This window comes from Neodiprion fabricii, chromosome 3 (genome assembly GCF_021155785.1).
Source record: "Neodiprion fabricii isolate iyNeoFabr1 chromosome 3, iyNeoFabr1.1, whole genome shotgun sequence".
Taxonomy (NCBI): Eukaryota; Metazoa; Arthropoda; class Insecta; order Hymenoptera; family Diprionidae; genus Neodiprion; species Neodiprion fabricii.
The window spans coordinates 37,855,948-37,883,159 of record NC_060241.1 but is presented as its reverse complement, the minus strand read 5'-3'; the positions used below and the strand labels follow the sequence as shown (position 1 = coordinate 37,883,159).

Genomic DNA, 27,212 nt, shown 5'->3' with positions numbered 1-27,212 from the left:
TTCGAGTTGTCGAGTACTGGAAAGTTCTAGTTTCAGATGTATATCTGGTTGTTTCTGGTATGGTTATCTTGATAATCACCGGCGAATCTTGTTGCTCGGTTTTCTTTTGAATTCGCAATCATATCTCAGGTAAGTCGTATCTGAAATGAGATTATTTTTGTTTAACCTGATGTTTTTGCACTATGTAAAATCGCTGAACAAAGCTCGGATTTCTGAACTCCGGCCACTTCAGAATCTTGTACACGAGGAATTCCGAAACTGTCTCAACTATTGTTTTTCTCAAGATGTCCTATTTCTCCACTTTCATCTTTGAAACGAGAAACCTTACTTTTCAACGAGCACTTTAAAACAGGCCGCGAAAATCGATCTGTCATGTGACAGTGTGCGATTATAATTTCAACTGGCGATGCTAGAATCTAGTGTGTCTTCTTTAACGATTCATTTTTCATACACGTCTCTGAAAGTGGAAAGCGATCTCAATACTCAAATTGACCAACATTGTGAAAACGGTGAGTACACGACGATCTAATGAATAACAAACTCACTTTGCAAATTACCTGTTTAGTCTATTTGCGTATACTTATAATTCTTCACTCGATGAGGAGGTAATGAAAGTTCTCAGCAGAAACTTTGAAATAGGTATAATGTATATATATATATATAAATATATATAAGCAAACTTTCACAGATAAAACGTGCTTATCAGAAGTAAGTCATAGAAATTTATGAAAAAACCTGAATCTCAATTAGTTTGAACAACATCATAACTTCCGTGTCCTGAACACAGACTCGTTTCAATTGCCTAAAGAAACGAAAACAAAATTTTGTTTAAAAAATAATAATGTATTTCAATTCTTTATCGAATTACCATTGCTACCGTATAATATAAAACAATGACGAACAAGGTGGCGAAACTTCACAAAGAGAACGCCTTTCGCGATGCGAGAAAACGAGGAAGGAACTCTGTGACGGAAGTTCGGTCAAGTCAGACATTTCGTTTTAATCTTTGACCGTAGGCAGGCCGTCCATAAGAGGTGAGAAGAAGATAATTCATAATTAATAGTACACGTTTGTCTAAGAACGAACAGAGGCGAAACAAACGACTGTAAATGCGAAGTGAGCTGTCAACCGATCCCATTGAATCCAAGGTGCAGGCTACGCATGTTTGGTACCAAGAGATGCCCGCCTGCAGATGTAACCCGTCAGTATAAACGATGATTTTGGGTAACGGGAATGACGTGTGTCACGCGTGTGGGCTACACGCGAAGACGAGAGTCCTCCAATCGAAGTTTGGTGTACCTGTGACCGGACACAAAGAGTGCCAAGATGAGCGTGGGCTGCGCCGAATGGTGAGAAATATCGTCGGCGACCTTTCGCAGGTCCGGAAGTCAACCCTGGAAGCGGATCGACAGGATCCGGCAAAGCCGCAGGCGTCGTTCGACCCGGAAGTTCGAAAGTTCGAAAGTTCGTAAGTTCGTTCTTCCATGTCTGAAGCGGAGATCGTTCAAATCCTGAAGGAAGTTCGATCCTGGTTATGGGTTACGGGTCGCGGTGGTCGCGGTGCTTGACCCTTGGCTTGATCCGCGTAGAACTTCGGCGAGAAAAGTAAGGAGAAAAGGATGAGCGAACGGATAAAGTAAGCCGCAGAAGAAGGAACTAAGAAACTGTGTCCGCGGATGACAATTGTTAGCGAGTCTTCAATGGCCTTATTTCGTCGTTATCAAGCTGCGGGAGAGCCGATCGATGCCCGAGTATCCACTCGACGAGCTTTCGGTAATGACATCCGCTTTTATAACGCAATCAACCTCCACCCCGAGATTATACCGATGAAAAAACAACGTCCTCAGGGAATCCGAGATCACCGCGGTTATTTTGTCGAGTGTAATTCAGCCTGAATTGTCTCTCTTTCCATAATTTTGAAATTATAAACACTTCAGCGAACTGTAGTTTCTAAGCTCCGTTTCTTGAAGACGTCATCCTCGCGTCTTGGTTCGATGTTTTTGTGTGTAGTATCAAGCAGAGTTATAACGTTGAGGATCGATCCATCTGTATGAAACATTCGGACAGACTGTGTAACATAAATTGTCAAGTGTGTTGACGCAGACGACAGGTCAAAGTGCAGTGGGAGATTTTGATTGGTCGAAGGAATCGGGATATTGGATTAAATCGATGAGAGGCCAGAGTGAATTTTCTCGTGTAATACGGCATGTATACTTATACGTATACCTTCATCACCGTTTAGGATGATTAAACGAGCTTCGGCTTTCCCCCGATTATATGAGAGACTACGAAACAGAGTGTTCCCAAGCAGTGTGAGTTCCATTCGGTCTTTCGATATTGGTTATTTTATTTAAACCAGTGTCATCTGAGAAAATTAAATTATCATGTCTACAGTCTGACTCTGCGCATGATGACCGGTTCGAGTCCAATAGCTGGCCGCAGACACACACACACACAAATACGCATACCGGCGAACCGGTTGTTAATTAATTGTCGTTACATCTCTATGCTAATGATCATCGGGTTTTCGTCCAGGCAATTAGTTGTTCGAGGAAAAAAAGGATAAGAGTAATACGAAGTCGAACAAGAGGTTCCCTGCACGTATATATATCCATACATGTATATATTTATATATATATGTGCGCACCCTTGCCGCAGTGTGTATAATATCGATTGGCTTTCTAGACCACCGAGTCAACAACGCCACTTTCTCTATTCATTTGTTTTCCAGATCCATTTGGATGTCAATTCGTGCCCCGGTGACGACCCACTTGTGTACCCTCCTGACTAACATTCGTGTGAACGTGTGTCCAGCACACTTAAATCGTTATACCAAGGTAGGCACGAAGCTGCGCGGCTTGGTCCTTATGAAAATATCGTAGGTACATTACCTACCTCGAATTCCTCGTGTAGCACTTGACGCGCCACGCATACGGACTACCGATAGACTCGGTATTCCGAATCGGGGAATAAATTTCATGATATGCTTAACCAGGCTTACAACGTCGGCCGTATAACCGCAGCCCGAAGCTCGATTAGCGACGCCTGTAGGATCTCTGCGTCGGGATTTGTTGAGCGGGATAATTTGAAGTGAGAAAAAAATTATTCAACCCGGACCATGCCGGCGTTACATTCATCTCGATTTGTTACACTTCTCAAACTTATGGTAAGCCAACTCTTTTCGTTTGACACTTGGACTAGTTTCACGCGGGTTATTCCGGCGCTACTAGACCGGCTACCGGCGTTTGACTTAGATTTTTCTTCTTTCTTCGTCTTGCTTAACTTCATCGCGGTGCGGCGTGAAAGAAGAGACGAAACGTAAAAATTCAGTGACGGTTTTTCGATCGTCCATTATTCTGAATACAATAATATTGACGACTGTAAAGTCAGTGCACCGCGTTCGGAAATTGAACGCCTTTGATTATTCATTCGAAATCACAGATGCCAAGCCGACGGGAATTAACGAAATTGAATATGCAACACGTGTGTCTGGTATATCTGATTTTAGCGCTGACTATGTACATACATATATTCAGATACCTGTAAAGACGCGATCATGTCGACGGTGAATAACATTTTGGAGCAAACCTGTCCGGGAAACAAAGGCCGAGTCCGGAGGTCAAGGATCGGTCTGTCAATTTCTAATTCCTTTGATTCGAGAACCGGACATGCACACGTAATGTATGCAATTAAGACACGAGTGCTGGGCAGACACGGCGGTTGTTTAGCATGCGACTAAAGTCGGCGGAATTTATTGTCAGTGAAATTTTCTAGCGATACCAAAAACGGATTAATGTCCACGTGCCTCTTCATCGGGACGATCGTTTCGATCCACCACTACCACGAAGATTTCGGAATGCGAAAAGTAAAACCGTATATTCAAGATGCGAACGCGTGTATAATCAGGGCCCAACTTTCATTCAACCGTCTAATTCACGGTCTTCGTGGTTCAAGCTCCTAGCAAATGATTACAATTCGCAGGAGCGCGCGGTGCCATTTAGAAGAGGAACAAAAAATTGGGCTGGAATCGTACCCTAGACTCGTGAACTTTGAAAGCTCTTCCTTTTAGTAGCCGGTGCTTGTGAAGCGAATCATGGTTTGTCACCTGTCGTTAAGAAAGTAACGTGAAACAGCGCGGATGGAAAGTGAGCCCTCGATCACGTCTCGGGTACCTCACCTTGGCCCAACCTCATAGATTTATGGACGACCTCGCATTTCGCAAGCTCTGAACTTGTATCATCTGGGTCTAGCTGCAGGCCTTTGGTCACCGCTGACATTTCGATCCTCTTCACCTTTCGCTGCGAAATTTTTCACGAGTCGACCCAAGTTTCGACTTATAAACCGGAATTCAAGTTTGGAAATGCGTTCGAGCCAAAATTATACCTAGTAAAAAATTCGTTACGGTCGTTGTATAGGGTTGAATTTTCGATCTTGATCTGCTAAGTTTTTCACGATGAAAGGACCGCGTTGTTTCGGTAAAATTCTACTCACTCTCATCAACTGGACGACTTGTGATGGCGCTACGACCTGTGCGAGACTTTTCTCCAAAGTATCTGGACTCTTGAACACCGATCGGTTCGGTATAATGATGTATAATTGAGTGTGCGGACTAAAGGTTCCTAATTGGGATTCAAGCATACGAGAGGATCACTGGACCGATTGGCCAACTTCGTCGAAAAGCCGCGTAGGCTTCAGGGCTTCGGATACACGCTTGCACCGATGGTGGGCCGAGCTGTCCTTCTCCGTTTCTTCTGCCAGTTTATAACACGAGTATGACAGGAGATATGCTCGGCTTGAGCAAAACGCGTGGTAATATCATCCGCGAACACAGCTCGTCCATTAGACATGTATGGTATACAGGGAAGATCGAACCGATACAGGATCCGTTTCGTCTTTCTCTTCACACTCTGCAGGTTCAGATACGCCTCGATTTGTTCGGTTGACAGCCTGCCTGCAGGAGATCGTTTTACTCTATCCACCGTTCGTAGTTCCTAGCGTGAATTTAGCGATAAATCCCCGCGTTTCTTGTCATTCTCAAATTCGATAAGGATTACAGTCGTAACGATACGTAGCTTAACTTCTTAAGGAAGATAGAAATCTTGATGCGCCTGTGCGTTATTGGTGAACCATTTGTTTGTCATTAAAATGTAACGTCCAATAATTCCGTTTTGCGTCAGGAGGCATTAATCCCGTCAACAAATGTCCGCGGACCGAGGACAACTTGAAGAACTGACAGTAGACCGAGAAAAATTTTATTTGTTACAGTAGCTAGAAAAATTGAGTAAAACAGGTATCGTTGAGAAAACTATTTGAATATTGTTGGAATTACGAAAAACGAGCTACGCGTAACCATTTTGCGCTATCGTCGATCCTTTTTTGGTAATTGCAACGCGAAATCAGTTTCTTCGGTTTACTCTACTTTTTTAGTTAAATAAGGCTTTAACGTCAGTTTATCGTTGCACAAGCATTAAATTTTCACAACAGTTGCAAGAAAATATATAGCAACAGTGATCGTAATGAGAAAGAATAGTGACGGATACCAGACTTTCCGGTAACGGCTGTAAAACTAATTTTCATTTTCTACCTAGGAAATATGTTTCGATTGTGGGAAAAAATGAAAATAGTTAAGGACTTAGCGGTAACCGGAACTAAGAATTTCGCTCGGTGTATATCTTGCGGCGCAGGATCGTTAGGCATCTCGTAAACTTCCGGCCCGCTTATGTTCAAAGTAAGATAGAAGTTAGAAGTGGCATGCAATTAAAGACATCCGCGTTTACAAGATCTTGGGTCCATAGCCGCGGGATGCGCCGGAGAAGTTTGCCAACTTTTTGTGCCATTGTTCCGTTCCGTCGTTTGAGAGGACCGTAAAATAATAACAAGGGCTGATATTTCAGCGACGTACAAAGCGCGGCGATGAAAATTAAGAACTGCAAGAGCTCAATGATTACCGGAAAAAAAGTGAAAGAAATCTGAGAATGGCGCCACTTGGACCCGATGATTGATTTATCGTTGCGCCGCCGGTAGATCAAATTTATTAATAGTAAATTACAAATGAGACACCACGATGAGTAGCAGTCAGACTGACTATCACCTCGGCAATGAGATACGCTCTCGCCCACTCACGTCCGCTCATTCCAGTCGATCAGCTTGACGGAATATAATCTCGGTTTATCTCGCTAAATACATCGTTGAACTGGCCAGATAAATCCTAATTGAACACGCCTCAAATCTGTGCCAAGTTCAGCCATTTCTTCCGTCTTACGAAACTTCAGGATTACACGTCTCGTCGTTGGAATTGAAGCGAGCTTTGGTGGATCGGCGGTTTAATAATTTTTTTCTTGTCTTCTTGTTTCCGTGCAGATCAGGTTCAACAGTTCATCCGAATGTCCGTGTTGAATATATTAATCCTGAAATTTTACGCAGTGTGATTTTGGGAATATTATAGAAACTTTCTTGACAGTTTATATACCATCTGGATGTGGCGATGCGGGAAGACAGGTGTGAAAATTGCGAAATCGTTGAGGCTAATGCGTGAAAAGGTAACAGCCGGGTGTAGAATTAACGAATTATAAATGGCAATTAAAAGTAGCCTCGGCTAATTATGCGTGGCGGATACAATACACAGACCGCGGGCGACTCGAGAATTATTGCTGCAGGCCGCGGTTCTTGCAGTGAGAGTGTATGTAATAGCAACAACAGTTCACTCGTAAGATCGTATCTTGATTATCTATTTGCAAAGCGTATTTACACATGGATATATATATATATACACACATACACATACGTATATATATATACTTATATATAAGGGGCTTGGATGCAATTATAATACATTATCGCGGATGACGACTCCGTGACCAAATCCGCCTATCCTGACATGCATTGTCATCGTCGACTGTTAAACGCCTTACTAATTATTATTGCATACAGGCATGCAGACGTGCGAGTGGTTGAAAGTGCTTGTCTGATGTTACTCTAAATTCGCGGGTAACTCTGACCGCGATAATTCAAATTGTCCAAAGATAGCGAAGCGAGAATTACGAGCGGCAACGTGAACATGCTTGCTGAAAATTTTCACCATCGTGATGCTCATCATTTATTATAAATTAATTGTGAATCGCGAATAATTTGCCAGTGCGTATTTGTTCGCGTTGTACGTATATAGATACAATATACCGACCGTGTTCAATCAACGATCGCTATAATTGAATCATTCGAGTCGTAGACTGCGCTCAATATTCTATTAACATCGTTTTTCAAGCGGTCGAATCAAAATCGATTGATCATTTTCTAGATCTATTATACACTTCGCCCAGCTGTACAAAATTTACACAATGTATCGCTATTTGCACGGTCATGATCGCTGGTAAAATTTTTTTTTTTTTTTTATTTTTATTTTTTTCACCAACTTTTTGAACCGGTACATGCAGATAAATATAACCTACCTGATTAATTATGTTCCATTAGCACCAATGGAGAACTTACCTTTATACGTGTACCAACACAGCACGTTATTTATAATCTCTAGTCGGGATCTTCGAATGTAGGTTTTATTATTGGCGAGCTATCCAGCGATCTTCTTCAATAATTAAATTTCACCGCAAAGATAACACTTGTGTATATTTTTTGTTGAATATTTAGTGCTTCTGCGATAAAAAAAAAAAAAAAAAATACACCCAACAATTGTCTAGCAAGACCTTATTCATCGAATATCAATTGAAGACAACTATCGATTAATAAAGCAAAGACTATTCTGCGAGACAAGAATTTCAATCATTTCATTTATTTTCGGTATCTTGTTATGTTAATAATTCCGAAAACTCTGATCTTGAAATCAATAACCACAGAAATGAACTGGTGCAATAGATCTTTATTCACTGCTCGTGAGCTTGCGTTTGAATATCTAAAACAGCGAACTTGAATTAACCGGCACAATTTTACAATGTACTTGAATCTACGCGCGCAGCGTTATTGATATTTATTGTTAGTCAAACACACGGCGGTCTGCCAGTTTAGCCTGGTTCTTTTTTCTCGAAAATACTTCGCAAAGGTAAGAAGGCGGTCTTCAGGGTCACAGAAATACGACCTGAGATTACCACCGTTACGGAGCAACTAAATAACAACTAACAATAAGTCCGATATTGTTTTTCATTACCAGCTCTTTCTCGACTTGGCATCGTCTTTGCTTCTGGCAAAACCGCTTTGAGCAACAAAATGGAGACTTGGGGAACAAAATAGCAACTAAAGAGCATCCTCATACCTACCAAGTTTGATTGATTTTGTACGTGTGGTTATTCTAACTTAACGGACGTCAGGTGTTGGCCCCGGTTTAGCGCTTATTGTTGCGGCGCGTAACTTTCTAAATTAATTTTCGGAACTAACTAATTACCGCATTGTAGAATATGTTTTGCCAGTTTCTGACGGCAATAATGATTCGTTTGATCCAATGTCCGGCGCCAAATATACAACTCGGTCTAGGTAGCAAAAAAAGAAAAGAAAAGAAAAGAAAAGAAAATCAGCATCATTTCAAATGCCGGTATACAAAATCAAGATGGCCAACATTGATTCGCTTGGAGTTTTATTTCAGCTGTAAAATCATTTGTATCACTGGTCAGTTACCGAATGTTGTTTTGGGCCACACAAGGTGACGGCAAGATTATTTTAGTTCTAAATTCACCTATAACGGAAGTTTTGAAATTGAGAATTTAGTTTGCAAAAGTCACGTGTATGTGTGTTTGCCTACTGTTTACTCACAATAATTCAATCTTTATTCTCACAAGAAATACCCGTTAGGCGTTACATATATATTGGTTCTCTCACAGTGAATCACGATGTAACTACCCGAAGATGATGCTCGTGAGAGAGAATGAAAAAAATTAATAAAATTAAAACTTGGTATCTTTGTACACGCGAGATCTGATTGCAACGTGTGATGATATTACATATTTCAAATTTCAACGTGAACGGCAAATGTGTATCGTTGACTGAAGTTTATTCTTCAGTCAACGTGTGTATTAACGTACATTGCGTTGAACCCTTATCGGTGTGAATAGAGAGCAATTACGATTTTGCAAACGGGCGTACAGGTATGATTATCGAGTGAAAATCGAACATGTGAACCCCGAATAAGCGGACTCAAAGAGTGTACTTCGTTCGGCGGTGTGATTACTATCATTATTATTATCACTTCGCATGAGCGTTGATGACTGTGTTTGACAGCAGATACTCGTTTAATTAATTGGCAATTTGGGTCAACAGGTCTGGCGGACATTGACGAAATTGTTCCGCACTTCGCCTATGCGAGAGATGATTTCGTGCAATAATATTTACCAATCTGAGCGGGATATTCGTCTGTTTTTACAATACCAAAGGAATTTAAGGCAGAAAACATCTTCGTCATCTAATATACACAGGTTTATTATACAATTACAACTGTATTGATTCGCATTGAATATTCAAAGTATACGTAAGCTTAAGTTTATCGTGCATTTGTGACAGCTTTGACGATTAGGATGTTTGAACTTAGGTATAGTAATGCAATAAGTGAAGACCCTATTTAGGTTTATGATCATTAGTAAGTGATAAAGAAAATTAATTTAATTAAAACAAAAAACGGATACATATTTACAAACTCATGAATAAAGGAATTACGCTGAAGCCGTTCAATGTATCGTTTGCTTCTCAACTTTGTCGGCGAGCTCGATCGGAGTGGGCGTTTCCTATTTGAAAAAAATTAGCAAATATCTATACGGAGCCAAGAATTGAAAGAATAGTGAAAACAAGTTCTTCCGTAATCAATATTTTTATTTAACCTGCAACGATTTCATATATTTATCCAGTTCATCCTCACTGGATTCTCCCTCCTCCATTTTGCCCTCTTCAATTGTCTCTGGTGATTCCGAGTCGAAATACTTTTCCTCCTCATCCTGGGTCCGCAGATCTACGTTATCATACGATTCCTCGTCGTCGACGGTGCTGAAACACAGAACACGACGCTATCGATCCAACGGTTTTTTCTAGATGGCAGCACCGCTCACGCAGCTTATTTTCAAATTTAAATTTCGAACGATTAGAACCCACGGCATTCGTTTTTGCGATTTAAATACTGAAAATGCGCTTTTAATACATTCTGATTTGCGGCAATGTTTGGTTAATGAAGATGTTATACCTGTAGTCGAAGTCCTTGTCCCTCCCATTCAAGAAACTGTGATACATATTGGTAATGAATTCATCCCTAAGAACTTGCCGCTCCTTGGTTGAAATTTCGCGGCAGAAGCTCTCAGTTTTCTTTTCCTTGGCCTCCTTTTCGTACGGGTTTGACGACTGGCCGGGCATCTCGCCCCACCGGGAGTCTCCCCTAATTTCAGAGTCATCTTCGGGGTCAACGGCACCCTCGAAATCGTCGTCCGAGTCGTTCTCTTCCATGACATCGTCCTCGGCATCCTGCTGCTCTTTCTTTAAGTTCCTGGTCCCGTCCCGCTGAATGCTTTCGAGCAGAAGATTGACGAACGTAATATTCTGGGTGTCGATATTGTCTCTGGCTTTTTTCTGCTCCTCGGTAAGGTACTGGCCTACCAGGTGTTCGTAAAGTAGGGGATTCCTCCGCATCATCTCCGTTTCGCTGAAGTACTCGCCCTTTTCAATAAGCGATTTTAAGGCCTGGTACCTGCGATTTTTCACGTCGACTCGCCTCTGCGAGCGGTTGTGAAAGCGGCGCAGTCTGTTCACGTGGAATACGACTTCGTAGTCCGGCCGATCAAGAGGCTCGCTGAAGTACCGAAGATGTTCGCCGCGCAGAAACCTGCCGAACCTGGAGAGGAACATGGAGCGATTTTTGTGCAGCAGGTCGCTCGCGATGCTCGCCTTTTCCTCAACTGTCAAGTCCGGGTCGTTCTTCTGCTGGCTCTTGAATATCGCCTTGGAATTTGCCACGCAGGCGATCATCTCCTCGAAGAGAATTGCCTGCTCGGCGGTTTCGCTCGTTTCAGAATCTCCGGCCTCCCTGTCGACCGTCATATTCGCTTCTTGATTATTGTCTGCTGCTGCTGCTGTTGCGGATGTTATTGTCGAACCTTCGTCCTTACTCATCAATAAATGTCACGCAAATATCACCGGCTCAAAGTCACAATTCTCTAAAGTTTATTTAAGTTTGTCACTGTGTCACGCAGACTGCGCGTCACCCGCGTCAACTCACCGAACATAACCTTAAAACTCCCTGTCGTCTGCTAGTGAATCACTGCGGGTAACTTACACCAATGGTGTAAGCAAATAGGTAAGACAAGATATAAGAACTGCGGGAAGTTTCCTTCGGAACTTTTCGGTGACAAAGAAAACAAGCCGTCGGCTCGATATTTCATGCACAAGACTTTTCTCAGCGAGAGTTTGCATTCAATTGAAAAGTGACAGCGGTAAGAAACGGAGAGGTTATTATGAAGAACAGCTCGTGAGACCAGGTAATTCGTTATCGTGTAATACAAAATATGTCTTGAGGTTATGTTTACTTGTCAAAATCCGTGGCTTTCCGCCAGTTGCCACTTCGATATTTTGTGAAATTGATTTTCGAGCCGTTTAAATCAATTTCAATCCTCTCTACGATCTAAAAAAAAGTAGAAATATGCTTTCATTCCTCTTAACCTTAAGCCGAATACGGATTTCACGAGATCTGCAGAGAATTTTACATGAGAATATAAGCGAATACGCGCCCTGCAGCACACGTGTCAAACGACGTGTTTGCTTTTGTGCAGCTAATAATTGTCCTCTTTTGGCCATGAATTGATGTTGGCTTTTGTTTCCACTCTACAATCCGCCGGATTAATTTTAGTTATTTCGATTCAATCGAAGTTTTCATAAGGAAATTTATGGGTAAGATGCCGGGGGATGAGCTTTTGTCTTCACATTTTCGGATTTGTATAATACATTTTTGGCTATAATAGATATTTTACCAATTTGTTCGCAGTTCCTCATTTAATCACAATGGACTATATGACAATGGATGGCGATGATAATGGACTATGGCACTGGAACTGGACTGAGCTGTGCGGGATCAGAGGTAGCATAAGACCCATTAATCCCAATACACGCGACCTTGGCACATGCTTTCAGCAGTTATGCCTGCAGGTAGAAATTTATTCAGCGGATTATAATTATAAATATAAGCTTTCGAACTACTTAAATCACAGACTGACTGAGTGAATGTAGATAAACAAGATTCTTGAAGGATATTACCCCTAATTAATTTTTCTTATATGTTCTACAGATTCCAGTCCTTGCTTTTTTGGCAATGCTATCAGCCTACTATTGCGGAAAACGAACAGTGTTGATTTCACGGTCAAATCGCACTTATTATGTAATTGTGCTCAGACTTTTTATAACCGCATGTCTAGCATTACTGCCTATCATCAAAGCGTACATCATATTGAGCAATGCAACAATGCTGCCGTTGCATCGTGACATTGCGAATATCAATGATAAAAGTGCTGACAGTGACAGTAATTTGAATATTCCATTTATCGTCATCAAGCCTACGACAGACGCAAATGAACCTAACATTGTTGTAGAAGCTGAAGAAGTTATGCAAAAAATTGGTACTGCGGTCAAAGGCATTTTCCATCAAAACAACAGTCTTCCACATACTGCGACAAGTTCTTCAGCTATTCGAGAAGCTACTCATAGTTATGTAGTATATAATAACATCGAAAACGTAGCCACGTCGGCAAAGCCTATTGATTACTTGGTAGCCGGAACTGAAGGCTTAGCTTGGGTTGTTCATTTCTGTTTTGTATTAGGCCTTAGCAATGGAAATCAGTTTAACCCACGCGGTCCTGTGTCCATCAGAGCTCTACTTTTTCTATTAATGGGTATTTCTATTCTGCTGTTACGTTCTCACGTCAAACACGCTCCCCCTGACGATACACTGCCAAATCTTTCACTTGGGTTCAGCATCGCCACTGTAATGCTCTTAATCTTGTACGCTATAACGCTAATCCCAGGCAGTGCAAGCTTCGTCGAACATAGTCAGGCAAGTATTTCTACACCTTTATGTTTTAGCGTCATCGTTTTAGAGTCCGAAATTTTTCTTCAAGTTTCTTTCATTTTTAGTTTCGTTTCTCCACAAAACTGATATAAAATGTACCCTCGATACCTTACTTCTTGAAATTCTTACCATCGGTGTTGAATGACACAGACGCTGTAATATCTGGCAACTGGCATAGCAAATGTAGATTCTCGGTAAAACATGTAAACAAAGAAAATTGTCACAGGTAGGGGAGCACACGGCTCTCTTGAACAGTCATGGTCATTCTGTTACATTCTTTCACGATGGCTTTCTTGAAGAGCGAGACCCAAGTTATCTCGGAACTGCTATGGAAGATGCAACTGTTATTTCAAAGCTGCTGTTTCACTGGGTTACGCCGCTCATGCAAAAAGGAGTGAAAGGACTCCTGAATCATTCTGATGACTTGTACGATCTCCCCGTTGATGTCAGTACCTCTAGTGTCAGCCATGATGTGAATCGCTATATCCATGATCAGGTCTGTACGAGAAGATTATTTCCATTTGCATAAATATGGCGTTTTTATATTTAGTATAAGTTTAATCTCTTAAAATCTAGTTGAGAGATGTAAGAAGGAAGGTGGCTTGCTGATCAAACTTTACGAATCATTGGTACTGTCAGGCAAATTAAGTCGCTCAACATTTCAACTGCAAAATTTGGTATTCCAGATCCAGAAACGAAGAGGTTACCTCAGTGTTGATGCAACTTCGGCGTCATATATTCCAGAAACATTAGTTGTGTCAGAAGCACCTCGCATTTCATTATTGAAACTGTTGCACAAGTGTTTTGGTATCCAATGTTACGCCGTTGGTATTTTGAAATTTATTGCCGATTGTTCCGGATTTATGGGACCCATATTGCTAAATAAACTGGTTGGATTTATTGAAGATAAAAGCGAACAGCTCTCGCTCGGTTATATGTACGCAGCTTTACTTTTTTTATCTACATTAGCAGGTGAGTTAGGTGTTTATTTTTCATACAACGGAATTAAGAAATCTGAAATCTGGTAGCATACAATTTTTTTTTCACAGGAGCCTTTTGCAATTCTCACTTTACTTTCTGGAGTTCGGTTATTGGATTGAAAATGAGAGCGGCTATAGTCACATTAGTGTACAGAAAAACTTTGCATTCTTCCAATATTGAGTTAACCAAGGAATTCACATTCGGTGAAATTGTCAACTTCATGAGTACAGATGCCGACAGAATTGTCAACAGTTGCCCAAGTTTTCACACTTTATGGAGTATTCCTTTGCAGGTGAATATGCATGTTTATAAAAGAATTCTGTTGATCCTCAACAGTAACTCACTGCTGAGAAAGCTACAGATCTGAGAGCAGTCGTTATTCGATTGATATCTAAAGTCATTTAAAATGAAAATACTCGGGGGAAATTATTCGGTCAGTTTTTCGGTTGAACAATGACTGTAATAGATCTTCGATGCTTTTTCCAGTTGGTGGTAACTTTGTACCTTCTACATAATCAATTAGGAATATCATTCCTTGCTGGAGTCGCATTTGCGATTATTTTAATTCCCATAAATAAGGTTATTGCAAACAAAATTGGAACCTTAAGTACAAAGCTAATGGACTGCAAAGATAAGAGGGTGCGACTAATGGGTGAAACATTACGTGGTGTGACTACGATAAGATTTAATGTTTGGGAGGAGTATTTTCTTGACAGAATTCTGAGTGAGTTAATAGAAAAAATATCGACACTTTTGGTCAATCATGGAAAGGTTCCTTGTTATAATCATGTGTTCATCAATTGTTGCAGAATTGAGAGATAGCGAAGTCAAATATCTAAAAGGAAGGAAGTACTTGGATGCTTTATGCGTCTATTTTTGGGCCACAACACCCGTGCTAATTTCCATTCTAACATTTGCCACTTATTCGCTGCTCGGCAATAATCTAGATGCTAAAACAGTCTTTACCAGTATGGCATTGTTAAATATGTTGATTGGACCATTGAACGCGTTTCCGTGGGTTTTGAATGGCCTAACCGAGGCGTGGGTCTCGATAAAGAGAATCCAAAGATTTATGGAAGTGAGTAGCAGTTATAGCAGCTGCTTATTGCAGAAATTGTTTTTAGAGTCTTCAGTAATCATTCTCAAACTTTCTATAGTTACCAGATTTAGATCCAGATGCGTATTACTCCGATCCGCCCGTCGGAATAGATGTTATGCTGAGGCATGCTACTTTCAAAGTTAACACGCAAGAAACTTTTTCACCACCTGCCCCTGCCTCAAACAACATGGTCAGTCCTGCGTCCAGTTCGGACAGTCGAAAAATCGTTACTTTCGAGGATGAGAATTCATTTACTCTGCAGGATATTAACATCACCATTCCGAAGGTCCATATTATTCTATATTATGTGGACTTTTATGAACTAGTCGAACATGTAAATGGTACTAATTATTCTCATCTTACAGGGGCAATTGATTGGTATAATGGGAAAAGTGGGAAGCGGAAAATCCACCTTGCTAGATGCTGTCTTAGCTGAAATTACCAAAAAGGATGGAATCATTGCTGTTAACGACTTGGACAAGGGATTTGGCTACGTCAAACAGAGTCCGTGGCTCCAGAGAGCCACGGTTCGGGATAATATTCTCTTTGGTAAAGCGTACGACCATAACAAGTATAAGTGAGTGATCGTATGAATTCGTGTGATTGCATTTACATGATATGCAATGGACTATTTACAGTTATCTGTAAAAAAAGTTGTCCCCTTTTTCCAGAAATATTTTGAAAGCATGTGCTTTAACCGAGGACTTGAACAATCTACCAAAAGGGGATTTAACCGGAGTTAGTGAATCTGGTGACAGTTTGAGCGGAGGACAGAAGACTAGAATCACATTAGCCAGAGCTGTTTATGCGGACAAAGATATATACCTTCTCGATGATATATTAGCAACTCTAGATTTGAAAGTAGCGAATTACATTTTCCAAGCAGTGATACTTGGTGTGTTGAAGGACAAAACGAGAATCCTGTGCACTCATCACACACAGTATTTAATACACGCTGATTCAGTGGTACACATGTCGAGAGGCAGAGTCATTAATCAAGGAAAACCAAGTGACATCTTGCCGGACCTGGAAGAATACTTGTTGGCCACAGATTCGATCGATTCAGACCTGGAGGTAGCTTCCGTGAAAGAATTACCCGAGGATATTGGTCCAGTGGATTCAGCTGACAAGGATTCGCTGCTCGGTGAAGAACATTTTGAAAGAGGAACCGTGCAGTTCAACGTCTACACGTCTTACTTGAAATCAATAGGAAATTATCTGGTTATTTCGATATTTTTGTCAATGATATTAATGCAAGGATCGAAAAATTTCACGGACTTGTGGTTGTCTTACTGGGTTACGCACATAAATGCGACAATGAACTCTACTGACTCCGTCCAGCAGCAGACGGGAAAGTTGTTTTCGTTTTTGGACGAATATGAAACAAATAATGTCAAATACTACTTGACGATTTACGGAATTCTCGCCACAATCAATTCTTTTTGCACCCTTCTCAGGGCTTTTTTGTTTGCCTACGGTGGTATTCAAGCTGCGATCACAATTCACAAGCAGCTTCTGAAAATAATATTAAAGGTATATTCAATTTATTCGAAAAGTAGTTCACTTCCAAACGTTGAGTAACTCTAAAAATTTCATCGATATGAAATCTCTTGCAGGCTAGGACTACATTCTTCGACATTCATCCTCTGGGAAGAATATTGAACAGATTCTCATCTGATACATACACAGTAGATGATTCGTTGCCATTCATTGCCAATATTTTACTAGCTCAATTCTTTGGCCTGGTCGGATCCATAATCATCACCATCTACGGCTTGCCGTGGATATTTCTTGTCCTCGCACCATTAGTGCCGATGTATCATTGGCTGCAAAACCATTACAGGTATCTTTGCGTTTTCATGGGAATCGATGGATTGTTTGGTTTCGTCAACGTCACAACTTTCAATTTCTTGTTGCAGACTGACTTCGAGGGAACTCAAAAGGTTATCCAGCACAACTCTTTCCCCAGTTTATGGTCACTTCAACGAAACACTGCAGGGTCTGAGTAGCATCAGAGCATTCAGAGCGACGTCACGATTCAAGAGAGAGAATGAGTTGTTCGTAGAAGCGAATCAGAAATCCCAATTTGCGTCGTTAGCTGCGGCTCAGTGGCTGGCCCTGAGGTTGCAGTTTATAGGAGTCGCTCTTCTGGGCGGCGTTGCTCTGATCGCAGTAATTCAACACCAGTTCGACGTTGCTGACCCGGGGTTAATCGGACTGACCATTGCCTACGCTCTCTCCATCACCGGGCTTCTATCCGGAGTTGTGAACGCGTTCACAGAGACCGAAAGAGAAATGATTGCTGTCGAGAGGGTGAAACAGTATTTGGAAAATACTCCCTGCGAACCTGTGAACGGCAATCACCCACCATATGCATGGCCCAGTCAAGGCGTTGTGGAGTTCAAAGAAGTCATTCTCAAGTACAGGTGGGGGAAAAAAAAAGCTAAGCTTTGACGCAAATTGCGAAATTTTCACACTCATATCTCATCACGTGAAACATCTGCATTCCAGAGAACATTTAGTACCTTCTCTAAACGGAGTTTCCTTCACGACAAGACCTGCTGAAAAAATTGGGGTCGTGGGACGAACAGGGGCTGGAAAAAGCTCGATTTTAGTATCTCTGTTCAGGCTAATCGAGATCGAATCTGGAAAAATACTAATCGACAATGTAGATACAATGGGCCTTAGCTTGAAAGCGTTGAGGTAAAGTACACCTCGTAATTACCATACGGTTTGCTGAATGTGTAAAATTCTCACGGAGCTAGTGAAATAGCTGTTATATTCGTTCCAGCTAGAATACTTGGTAACAATTTAGCTCTAATGCTTTTCATTAAAAATGCTTACAGGTCACGTTTGTCAATAATTCCACAGGACCCGTTTCTGTTTTTTGGCACTATTCGAGAAAACATTGATCCGTTGCACCAGTATCCAGACTCTCAAGTGTACAAGGCATTGGAAAAATGCAAAGTTCACTCACTAGTTCATCGGATGGGCGGACTTGGGGCTGTTCTAGATGAAGGTGGAAAAAATTTAAGCGCTGGACAGAAACAACTGTTCTGTTTGGTCAGAGCGGTTTTGCATAATGCGAAGGTCAGACTTTTCTCGCCTACTAATGAGTCGCTAAACATGACTTTGGAACAAAAATTTTACGTTCTTCGTTTTTCCGCGTTTCTTTTGAGCTGTGTAAAATGTATGTATGTAATATCCGATACTCGAAAATTATTTTTTCTCTTACCACAGATTTTGTGTATCGACGAAGCAACCGCAAACGTTGATCAACAGACAGATAAATACATTCAAACAACGATCAAGTCTTCATTCAGAAGCGCGACTGTTATTACAATTGCTCACAGAATAAGAACGATTCTTCACTGCGATAGGTGAGTGGTTTTTTCGTAAAAATGTGAAATCTCATATTTTCGCATGAACAGCAATAGTCTCTGCTTTCCTTTCCATTCAATTTGACAAAGCCTTTTACCACCTGCGGTATTGAAATTAAAAAACTGTTTTCATTTATACGAATTACAGGGTCTTGGTAATGGGTGATGGAGAAGTACTCGAATTCGACGAACCAGACATACTGATGCAAGATTCGACTTCGTATTTTTATCAACTTGCAAGTCAAGAGTTTTCTGAAAAAGAGTGATTTGGGTACAACGTAACATTTTTGAGCCTCTGCTCTGTCTGCAGAATTCACATATTACGTTTTACGTTATACAACGTAACAATTTTTCAAATCTGTGACTGTGTAAAAATATAGTGATATTTAGTGTAACGAATATTATATGTATACATTATTTTTCGCTAATTGTAAGTAAGTAAAGCGATATGCGTATGTAAAAAAGTACACGCGTATCCTCGCGGAAAAAACCCTCAACTTGGGTGTAAATTCGTATCGTATCGTATAGAGATAATGCTAGATTGCCACAGGAAAGAAAGTTGAGGGTACGAATTTACACCCACGTTGAGGGTTTTTTCCGTGAGGGAATACCTGAGAAAATTCTGAAAAAAGTACAATTGAACAACACTTGAAAATTTAAAGCCAATCCGAAGAATCTTGATGATACGAAAAAACTTTCATCTTTCACAAAAAATCTATGTAGAGTTTTGCAGAAACGCAGAAATTTTGAGAAAAAGGTTTCTTTATAGAACCGGCATTTTTCTGCGATCGTGGACATTTGTAAACGTTTTAAAAAATTATCATCAGATTGAGTAGAGGGGTTGTAAAATGAGTTGCGAATGAAACGAGTTTATTACGCAACTACACAGTCCTAGTTTATAATAAGAGAATTTGGTAAACTGTTCCGAATTACGTTCCTTAACGTTATACGTATCATTACTACATATGAATTATTGATAATAAAAAGAGAATGTTCGTTTATGGTATTGATAGATTATATGTTATACACGTATATGAATATTTTTTGACGCTGATTGAAGATAAAATTTGTAAAAAATGAAACACGCTGTGAATCTGAATCTCATCTGCATCGCATCATTGCCACAAAATCATCCATTCTTATAAATCCTTTCCGGTCGTGATCCAATTCTTTGAAAGCGCCTTTCAGAATCACTGGTGGTATTTTCAAATTCACCTCCTCTGCGGCAGTCAACAGATCGTCGAAAATTAGGTAACCCTTAGCTGAAACATGTTGCAATATTGAAAGCTTAAGGGCCGTCGAATTTTGGGGTTTCAATGATTCCGAATATAAATTTGCGAACGCTCACAATTCCTATCGAGGCAGGTGAAGAAGTAGTCAAAATTGAGAAAATTTTCAGGAGAATCGATTTTCCTCCTGACCGAATTTTGGAATTTTTGAAAGGTGATTAAATTTCCGTTATTTGAAGTATCGGCCAACATCTGCTTGATATCCCACTTTGAAAAATGTGCGTTATAATTGAAATACGTCGATTTTAATTGACGCGGTTGTCCTGAAATCTCACTTTATCCGGACAAAATCCAAACATCGCGGTCATCGCAATCTTGTATTGATGCTTCGTTAAGAATTTCTTACCCTCGACATCGGCGTAGGCGAAAGCCTGTAAAAATGGTCAATTTTTTCGATCAGTTTACGCGTGTCCCAAAAGTACGAACCCTTCATTATTCAAATTTTTTTTTGTATATTCACAGCGTATTAAATATTGTAAAGTAAATTTCTTCCTTCGCGTATAAAAGTAAACGATTCCTTTCCTGTAGAATTTAATACGGGCAAAAGTTAGGATCGGGCCGACTTAGAATTCCGTCTCCGTCTCGCCGACAACGCGGATGTCACACCTGCAGAACTTACAACTTGCGAACAATTTGCATAGGTAAACATTGCAGGAAGTCTCGGAGGAAAGTGCAGAGTAACACCGAGTGGTGAGTGAGTTTGTGGCGTTCTCACCTTGCGTCCGCGGTCCATCAAACAAAGGGGCTGACTGATCCTTGACCGTTAACCCCGAAAGCTCTAAGTCAAATTGTGCGGAAACTTTGCCGTGTAACTTTCGCTTCCTCGGGCAAACAATTCTACCGTAACGTAGATATCTTCCTAACAAATGACTCGTCGTTAACTGCATTGTTCTTGTTTCTTTGCCGAGCGTCGTTTATACCCATGTCAGAGAGCCGGGAAACCCTCTCCTACTTACGACACGCTATCATCGAGTCGTACAATTGTGAATTATGTTTTATAATAATTTTACTACGAGATAGTCTTGGGCAAACTATTACATTGGTAAGGGTACGAAAATCCTTTTTAAAAATACAAATATAGACAAAAAAAATGGGATTATACATGAAAAAGTTTTTGGATTATCGACGTTTTACTTCGAATTATTTCGAAATCGTTATAAATCTGGTGGATTTTATCGAGGAAGCTATTATTGAAGGATCTATTGCCATTTTTTTTTCATTATAATCAATATCGGTATAATACTGTAAAAATTAAGTATTTAGTGATTTCGACATGATAAAGAAAAAGTGAGTCATTGAATTTTTCTGTGGAAAAAATCTCAACAAAATGAGACATCGTAGAGTGGAATCGAACGAATCTACTAGGTTTTTAACTATTTCGAACCGATTTGAAATGAAACATCGATATCTAAGCCATTGTTTATAATTCCATTATTTCGCGACGTTATGTTTTTAAAAAGATCTTCTTAAATTACAAATAAAATATTTTGATAAATACTCCAGTCGCAATCAGATTAACATGAAAAAGTAATCGATTCCGGCCAACTAATCTCCTTAATTTCTCACACCACGTGTGAATCACTAATTGACCGACAAAATTCGCTGAAAAAAGATTAGAAATCGGTCGCTCTTAGGTCACAAAATTAGCACTAAACGGTGAAAGAAACTCAAAAATTAAGTATTCCTAGTCAGTGGAAACTTTTCTACGTACGATTGGAATATGTTTTGCTACAGGGAAGAAAATATTTTAGTCTCCATTTTTTTTTTTTGTTTTTTTTTGTAATCTATACGATTATTAAACTGATGTTTTTTTTAAACTCGACTATTGGCAAAAAAGGATTTCTTTTTCACGGTTTCCGCCTTTCTTTCCGGCAGGACATTATCACATTTTTTCCCATTTCCTCATCGCTTATGCTTTAGCAGTCGTGTATGCAATACTATATTGAAACGGAGTTCGTCGTTCATGTGAGCGAAGCCGGCGTTTTACGAGAGTGTTGGACGGATTAAATACCAGGTTTATCCGTTTAGAGTGCATTACAAGAGGGGTCCGAAGTGTTTTCTAGGGTAGCCTTGCCTACGTTATACGCGAGACGTTTTCCTCCGAGGTTACACGGTGCGGATTCTTTATCCGAATGCAGGAGGAGGCAATTAAAAAACGAGGTGTAAATTAGCCAGCCTTGCAGCTCATTAGTTTTCATCGCCTTATAATGAAGACATAGTCGGCGTGAATGCCTCGTTCAATTCCCCGCGTCATTCTCAATGCGAATATGTATATATATACATATATACCATTCGGGAACGAAACGATATTGTTTGCCGAATGAATACGCGAAACCGAGGAAATTTACGTACCTACTTAACTCTGTGCAATACGGATGTGTATTCATTACCCTCGCATTTGCGATTCTCAACTTCGCACTGTGCACGTACGCGTCTGGATAAGCTGCATTCGCACAAAATATACACGTGTCGCTTCATTTTTGAAATGTTTTTTTTTTCTTTCTAAAGAACGTGATCGTCCCAATTGGCTCACGAAGACTTGTGTCACTATTCGAGTGTTAACGAGCTATTTCATCCCTAGCGATGAATTTTTCTTCTCTCCTTCAATCGGGTGAATATCGAACTAGTTTTTTAAATTTATCTAAACATATGAATTGATTGTCTCTTATGGAAATTCTCTAAAATTCATCTTTTGATCAGCACATTTTATAGCTACAGACAATTATGATCCGTGGATGTAAAAATTGAGGAAGGAAAATTTTAAACAAATTGAAGATACGTAGGTGTAGATTTTTTGTGTAACTTCAGTTGCGACGTATGAAGTATGCGTTCATGCTTATACACTACTCGAAAAAATATAATCAAGAGTAGCGGAGGAAATTCTGCGGTAATTGCAACGCGTGTAACGGATATAAGTTGGAAAATACAGGGGAGAGTGAACGACGTGCACACCTTTCATTCGTTCGAAGTCAGTGTAAACAGAGAGAAGAAGGAAATCGAGGAGGAAGAACGAAGGGGAGGCAGAGAAAAGAAGTGAAAAATTTCCGACGAGTTTAGTCAAACGCGAACTGGCGTTTGTAATTATAAGTTTTGTAATTACATTACGATAATCCAACACCGCTGCACCAGCACCAGCAACAAAATACCACCTTGCGCGAGGAGCTGAAGCTTACAGCTCGTGCGGAGGGTAGTCATTAATTACTCGGTAAAAACGTATCAATTATTATTTTAATGACGTCTTACAGGCGTCTCTGTATTTATGTATACACTTTACAGGGATAAATTTCATTAATTTTTAACGATTTCTTTCCCGTCTCCTCTTTTATTTGGTTAATTTGTCTCGACGAAATCGTTTCGCCGTCCTTCTGCCTGTACTTTACAGAAAGGTTTACTACGTGATACTTCTTGTGCGTTATGTATCTCGTACAAGTCCATATCTACATCTGAATATGTTCCCATGCGCATAAATCTGCACACGCCAAGTCTGTAATTACGATTGTATATTATATACAGACACAATTATTCTTTTACTTACGCGCATCCTGCAAAGCCGAAGGATGCACCCACGTTTGAGGAAAGGTGCTAATTGATACGATCTCGTCTGCGAACAAGCGGATGATTGATTGTACACACTTTGCTCCTTCGGCGGTTTCGAGAACACGTCCAGATATACGAGGTATTCATATATGGACGTAAATCATTATTTCCAAGTACCAACTGACTTCGAACGATTATATGTCCTATTTCTAGTACGACGAGAACAGTGAAATTCACGTTCGTGATTACTGAATTATCAGGCAGTCTGGTCTTCGTATTATAAATTATTTAAGAATAGATGTGTTACACGGAATGCTGCTGCAGTTATATCGTTTGCCATATCAGATCTTGTCATTACTCGTCGTCAGTTAATCATTTTCATACATTTTGCACCAACTAGAATAATCGACTTCAGTTAGAACGTACAGCTTCCAAAACAATCGGGGTTTCGTAGCTTGAAATGCTAATTTTTCACCAGGTCTAATCGAGTAGATTTTGTCCTCATTGGAGAAGTTTTCAATTCCGGAGAGAATCGCTTCGAGATCCAAATGGAATGGCTCAGTGCGGAAGCAGCCAAAAGTGAAATCAACTCACAGTTCGGGATGTCCGCTGAGTATCTTCGTAGAACAAAACGGGGTAATTAAGGGTGAGAAATAAGCATAAATTTGTAATCCGTGTGGGTTTGACAAATCGACGACAAATGAACAGCTGCTACCATTTAGCGGTCACGGGTTGCATGCGAGGCGCATACCTCATTAAAATCGACTTCTCTTACCGACGCGCAGATGCTGGATGCTGGATGCTGGATGCTGGATGCTGGAGGCTGGATGCTGGATGGCCGAGCTCCTATTCCGAGTCTCTCGTTGTCGTAATTCGGAAAAAGACCCCTTCGAAAATTACCCTGCAGCTTGAAATAAATCTCCCCCTGTTGGCTGTACGCCTCCAAGATTCCCTCATCCGACTTTCCGCCCTCGGCAGCTACGCGTCTGGCGTTTTCTTGCCCTAGGTCGCCGATGCGCGGTACTCCGCTCATAATTCAAATCTTTTTATACACCCATCCGAAGAGTTGCGTACAGGCCTTTAAGGATAACCCGGAGTCGGACATTATGTCACATCGTGATACAGAATATGAGTTACGTCGCCGCAGCGATACACGGGATTAGTCGAGTCATAACTCCTCTTTTTTATACATCTTCTCCTGAGACCGTTTCTCACTTTTATTCCTTTTATTAGGGTCGTTATACACTTGAAAACGGGCGCAGCGGCTGCTCTCTAGAGCTAGACAAATAAGTTATTAGCTCCCTATTAGTCGGACAATTCCTGCCCCCTTACCTAAACCAATATTATTCGCCCTTCGAGAGGGTTGAGGCATCGTTATTTATTTCCTAATTTTGGTAGGGTGAGTCCTTCCTTTTTTCCTGATCCGTTCTCTCCGCGAGAAGATATATTGCACGCGTCCGATGTCCCGAATTGTCCTTCGGCTTGGGCAAAGGATAAAAAATAAATATGCTCCGCGTGTAATTTCGATTTTCAATCTGTAAACTAACCTGGTTCGAATCATATTTCTGTAGCATTGTAATGCTACAAAAGTCTAATCTTTACCATCTTCCAAATTCTGGGAGCAGACTACAGAGTCAGTGGAATTCAAATGGCGAAGTATTCGTATAATATGTATAAGTAAAGCAAACGGGCGCTGATGATCGTTGTGCGGAATGAGCAGCAGCAGCACCAGCAGCGTATTACCGAGGTTGCGAGTTAAGGGTAAGGAACGTGAACATCGGCAGCTTCAAAGGGCGGTAACCTTATACTCATACTTATTGCTTTTGGTGTATTAATAACATAAATATTTGAGTAAGCCGTGCCCGGCGAGGAGGAGGAGGAGGAGGAGGAGGAGGAGGAGGAGGTGGAGGAGGAGGAGGAGGAAGGACGCTAGGCTGGAGAACGCAGACCGTCCTTTATTCGGTCTTTCCTTCCTTCTCCGACTTCTTCAACTCTTGCTGTGCAGTGTGCTAAGAATATTTTTTACGTTCCACGCTCCGTTACGATACGTGTACTAAACTACCTCGAGGTTCTGGTAACAACCCGGTCACGCGTCTCCGTATTTCACACATACGCCGTCCTGCAGCTGTAAAAAATTTTACGCCTCCATGGGGGGTCCTCGGAAATCGAGCGAGTACGATACAGATGTAAAATAAATTTTTGACAAAGGAAATATTTTTCCCCGATCCTCCGTGAGAATTTAAACATCGGCGATGATCTGGGTAAAATTTTGCTGCACCCTCTTTGATGCTTCAACGAATAATACCGTTTAATTGTCGACTGCAAAACGACCTAATTGCAGTAAGTAATTATGTTTCAGAAGCAGGTTCCAAGGATCACGCCAGGCTTGACCTGGATTCGTACTCGCGGGGAAAGAGAGATCAAAGAGGTACGTTTTTGTCCTTGATGGATTCAAGAGGGAACCGTAACCCATCTTGACAAAAACATAAGTACTCACGCATACACGTATACAGTTCAACTTTCAAAGTAAGTTTTTCACAATGCACAAAGAAGTGTGAATCGGATCCAGGTCAGCTGCGGATAACTCGACTCGTATCGCAAATAAAAAAAAAGAAACAAAAGAACACGAAAACATAGCCTAACATTTGTAGAATGTTCGATAGACGAACACAAACGTTGGTACGTAAACAATATGGCGGCCGTTGTCGACTCACTTGCGATTTTATATCGGCCTAAGAATCTTTTTCAACCGTGTCCAAGCATCGAGTGCCACATTACACCGAAGAGCGCGATGGCAAGAATGGCTTGGACATAGTTTCACCTTTGTCGATAGCTCAAAAACGTATAATTCATTTGTAAAATCAAATCATGACGGCGGGCTTGACGTAGCCGCACATGTTCCGCGAGTCTACGTTTCTCTTCGTAAAATGTGCGCCAGAAAGTCGACATCCCGTTTTTTCATACGTGACTTATACATACAGTGTATACACGTGATTTGGGTTCCATACTCTTTTTTCAACTTCAAGCTGTATTTATTCCGACGTCGGGTTATTTTTCTTTCTCTCCGTTGTCCGAGGTCTTTCAGCTGCTCGTCTTCTTCAACAAAAGTGGCTAATTTCACGCGTCACCGATTCTGCACCCTTAACCCTTGACCCTCGAACCTTTCACTCCTCAATTGACACATTGATCGTACCAACGTTATCTGTACTTGATATATTTTGTTGGCAAGGAATGAATCCGTTCATAAAAATTACCAATTCGGATGTCATGGTACCCGAGATTTCGCAGGATTCACTGTAAGAGTAAACACGAAGGTATTCATACACATGCAAGAGAAATGGTGAGTCTGTTGCAGCTAGTCAGTTGGTCGTCGGACGTTCTAAATTTATAACTTTTGTATGTATTCAAGTATCGACGAATCCTGTTTGGGGATATTAGACGTAAAATAAACCGTGGCCGACTCAACGATACCTCACGAATAAAGATAAGTCCTCAGATTCATTGAATTCATTCCGACGTCAAAGAATTCTCCTGTATACATATGTTGCGCTGTATTTAACATTTGGAAATGTGATTATTAGTTTCTAAGTAATCGTTTGCGTGTGCGTGAAGTGAATGAATGAATGACGGTAATTTTCTAGACGATGACGAACTATAAGTTTCGTCATCAATTATCGCTGAACAAAGTTGCTTCCAAATAAATAACGATCTGAGAGTAAGATGAATTATGTTTAATTTTTTTATGCGCATTACTTAAGTACATGAATAAGTTCATCACGTATAGTGAATCGACAATCGTATGGAGATATGAGGCGAGGACCGAAAGGACGCTCTCTCGAATTCACAGTCGGATGAACGGCTGACCTAATAAGAGGGCCGAATCTCTTATTCCT

General features: G+C 40.7%; 3 protein-coding genes across 4 annotated transcripts; 1 reads left to right on the top strand and 2 right to left on the bottom strand.

Moving 5' to 3' along the window:
- Window positions 1-9,396: 9,396 nt before the first annotated feature.
- On the bottom strand, window positions 9,397-11,210 carry LOC124177696 (coiled-coil domain-containing protein 97). The gene is made up of 3 exons (XM_046560344.1): window positions 10,169-11,210; window positions 9,813-9,975; window positions 9,397-9,719 (listed from the first exon to the last, which is right to left on the bottom strand). The coding sequence occupies exons 1-3, from the start codon at window positions 11,086-11,088 to the stop codon at window positions 9,663-9,665; spliced, it is 1,140 nt and encodes a 379-aa protein (XP_046416300.1). The 5' UTR covers window positions 11,089-11,210; the 3' UTR covers window positions 9,397-9,662.
- Window positions 11,211-11,262: 52 nt separating this feature from the next.
- LOC124177694 (ATP-binding cassette sub-family C member 10) lies at window positions 11,263-19,154 on the top strand. 2 transcript variants are annotated; one of them, XM_046560343.1, is made up of 19 exons: window positions 11,264-11,453; window positions 11,957-12,117; window positions 12,257-12,346; window positions 12,558-12,672; window positions 12,786-13,018; window positions 13,260-13,529; window positions 13,720-14,005; window positions 14,083-14,306; window positions 14,501-14,738; window positions 14,824-15,092; window positions 15,172-15,399; window positions 15,479-15,690; window positions 15,785-16,646; window positions 16,730-16,956; window positions 17,033-17,539; window positions 17,625-17,816; window positions 17,960-18,203; window positions 18,354-18,493; window positions 18,642-19,154. In XM_046560343.1, exons 2-19 carry the CDS (start codon window positions 11,974-11,976, stop codon window positions 18,757-18,759), a joined length of 4,599 nt encoding a protein of 1,532 aa, XP_046416299.1. In that variant the 5' UTR covers window positions 11,264-11,453; window positions 11,957-11,973; the 3' UTR covers window positions 18,760-19,154. The 2 variants fall into 2 exon arrangements, with proteins under 2 accessions (XP_046416298.1, XP_046416299.1); XM_046560342.1 differs by having other exon boundaries at window positions 11,263-11,453; window positions 12,257-13,018.
- A 440-nt stretch (window positions 19,155-19,594) lies between these two features.
- On the bottom strand, window positions 19,595-24,352 carry LOC124178328. Its single transcript, XM_046561567.1, has 4 exons — window positions 24,095-24,352; window positions 20,058-20,153; window positions 19,842-19,989; window positions 19,595-19,755 (listed from the first exon to the last, which is right to left on the bottom strand). The coding sequence occupies exons 1-4, from the start codon at window positions 24,350-24,352 to the stop codon at window positions 19,595-19,597; spliced, it is 663 nt and encodes a 220-aa protein (XP_046417523.1).
- Window positions 24,353-27,212: the final 2,860 nt, after the last annotated feature.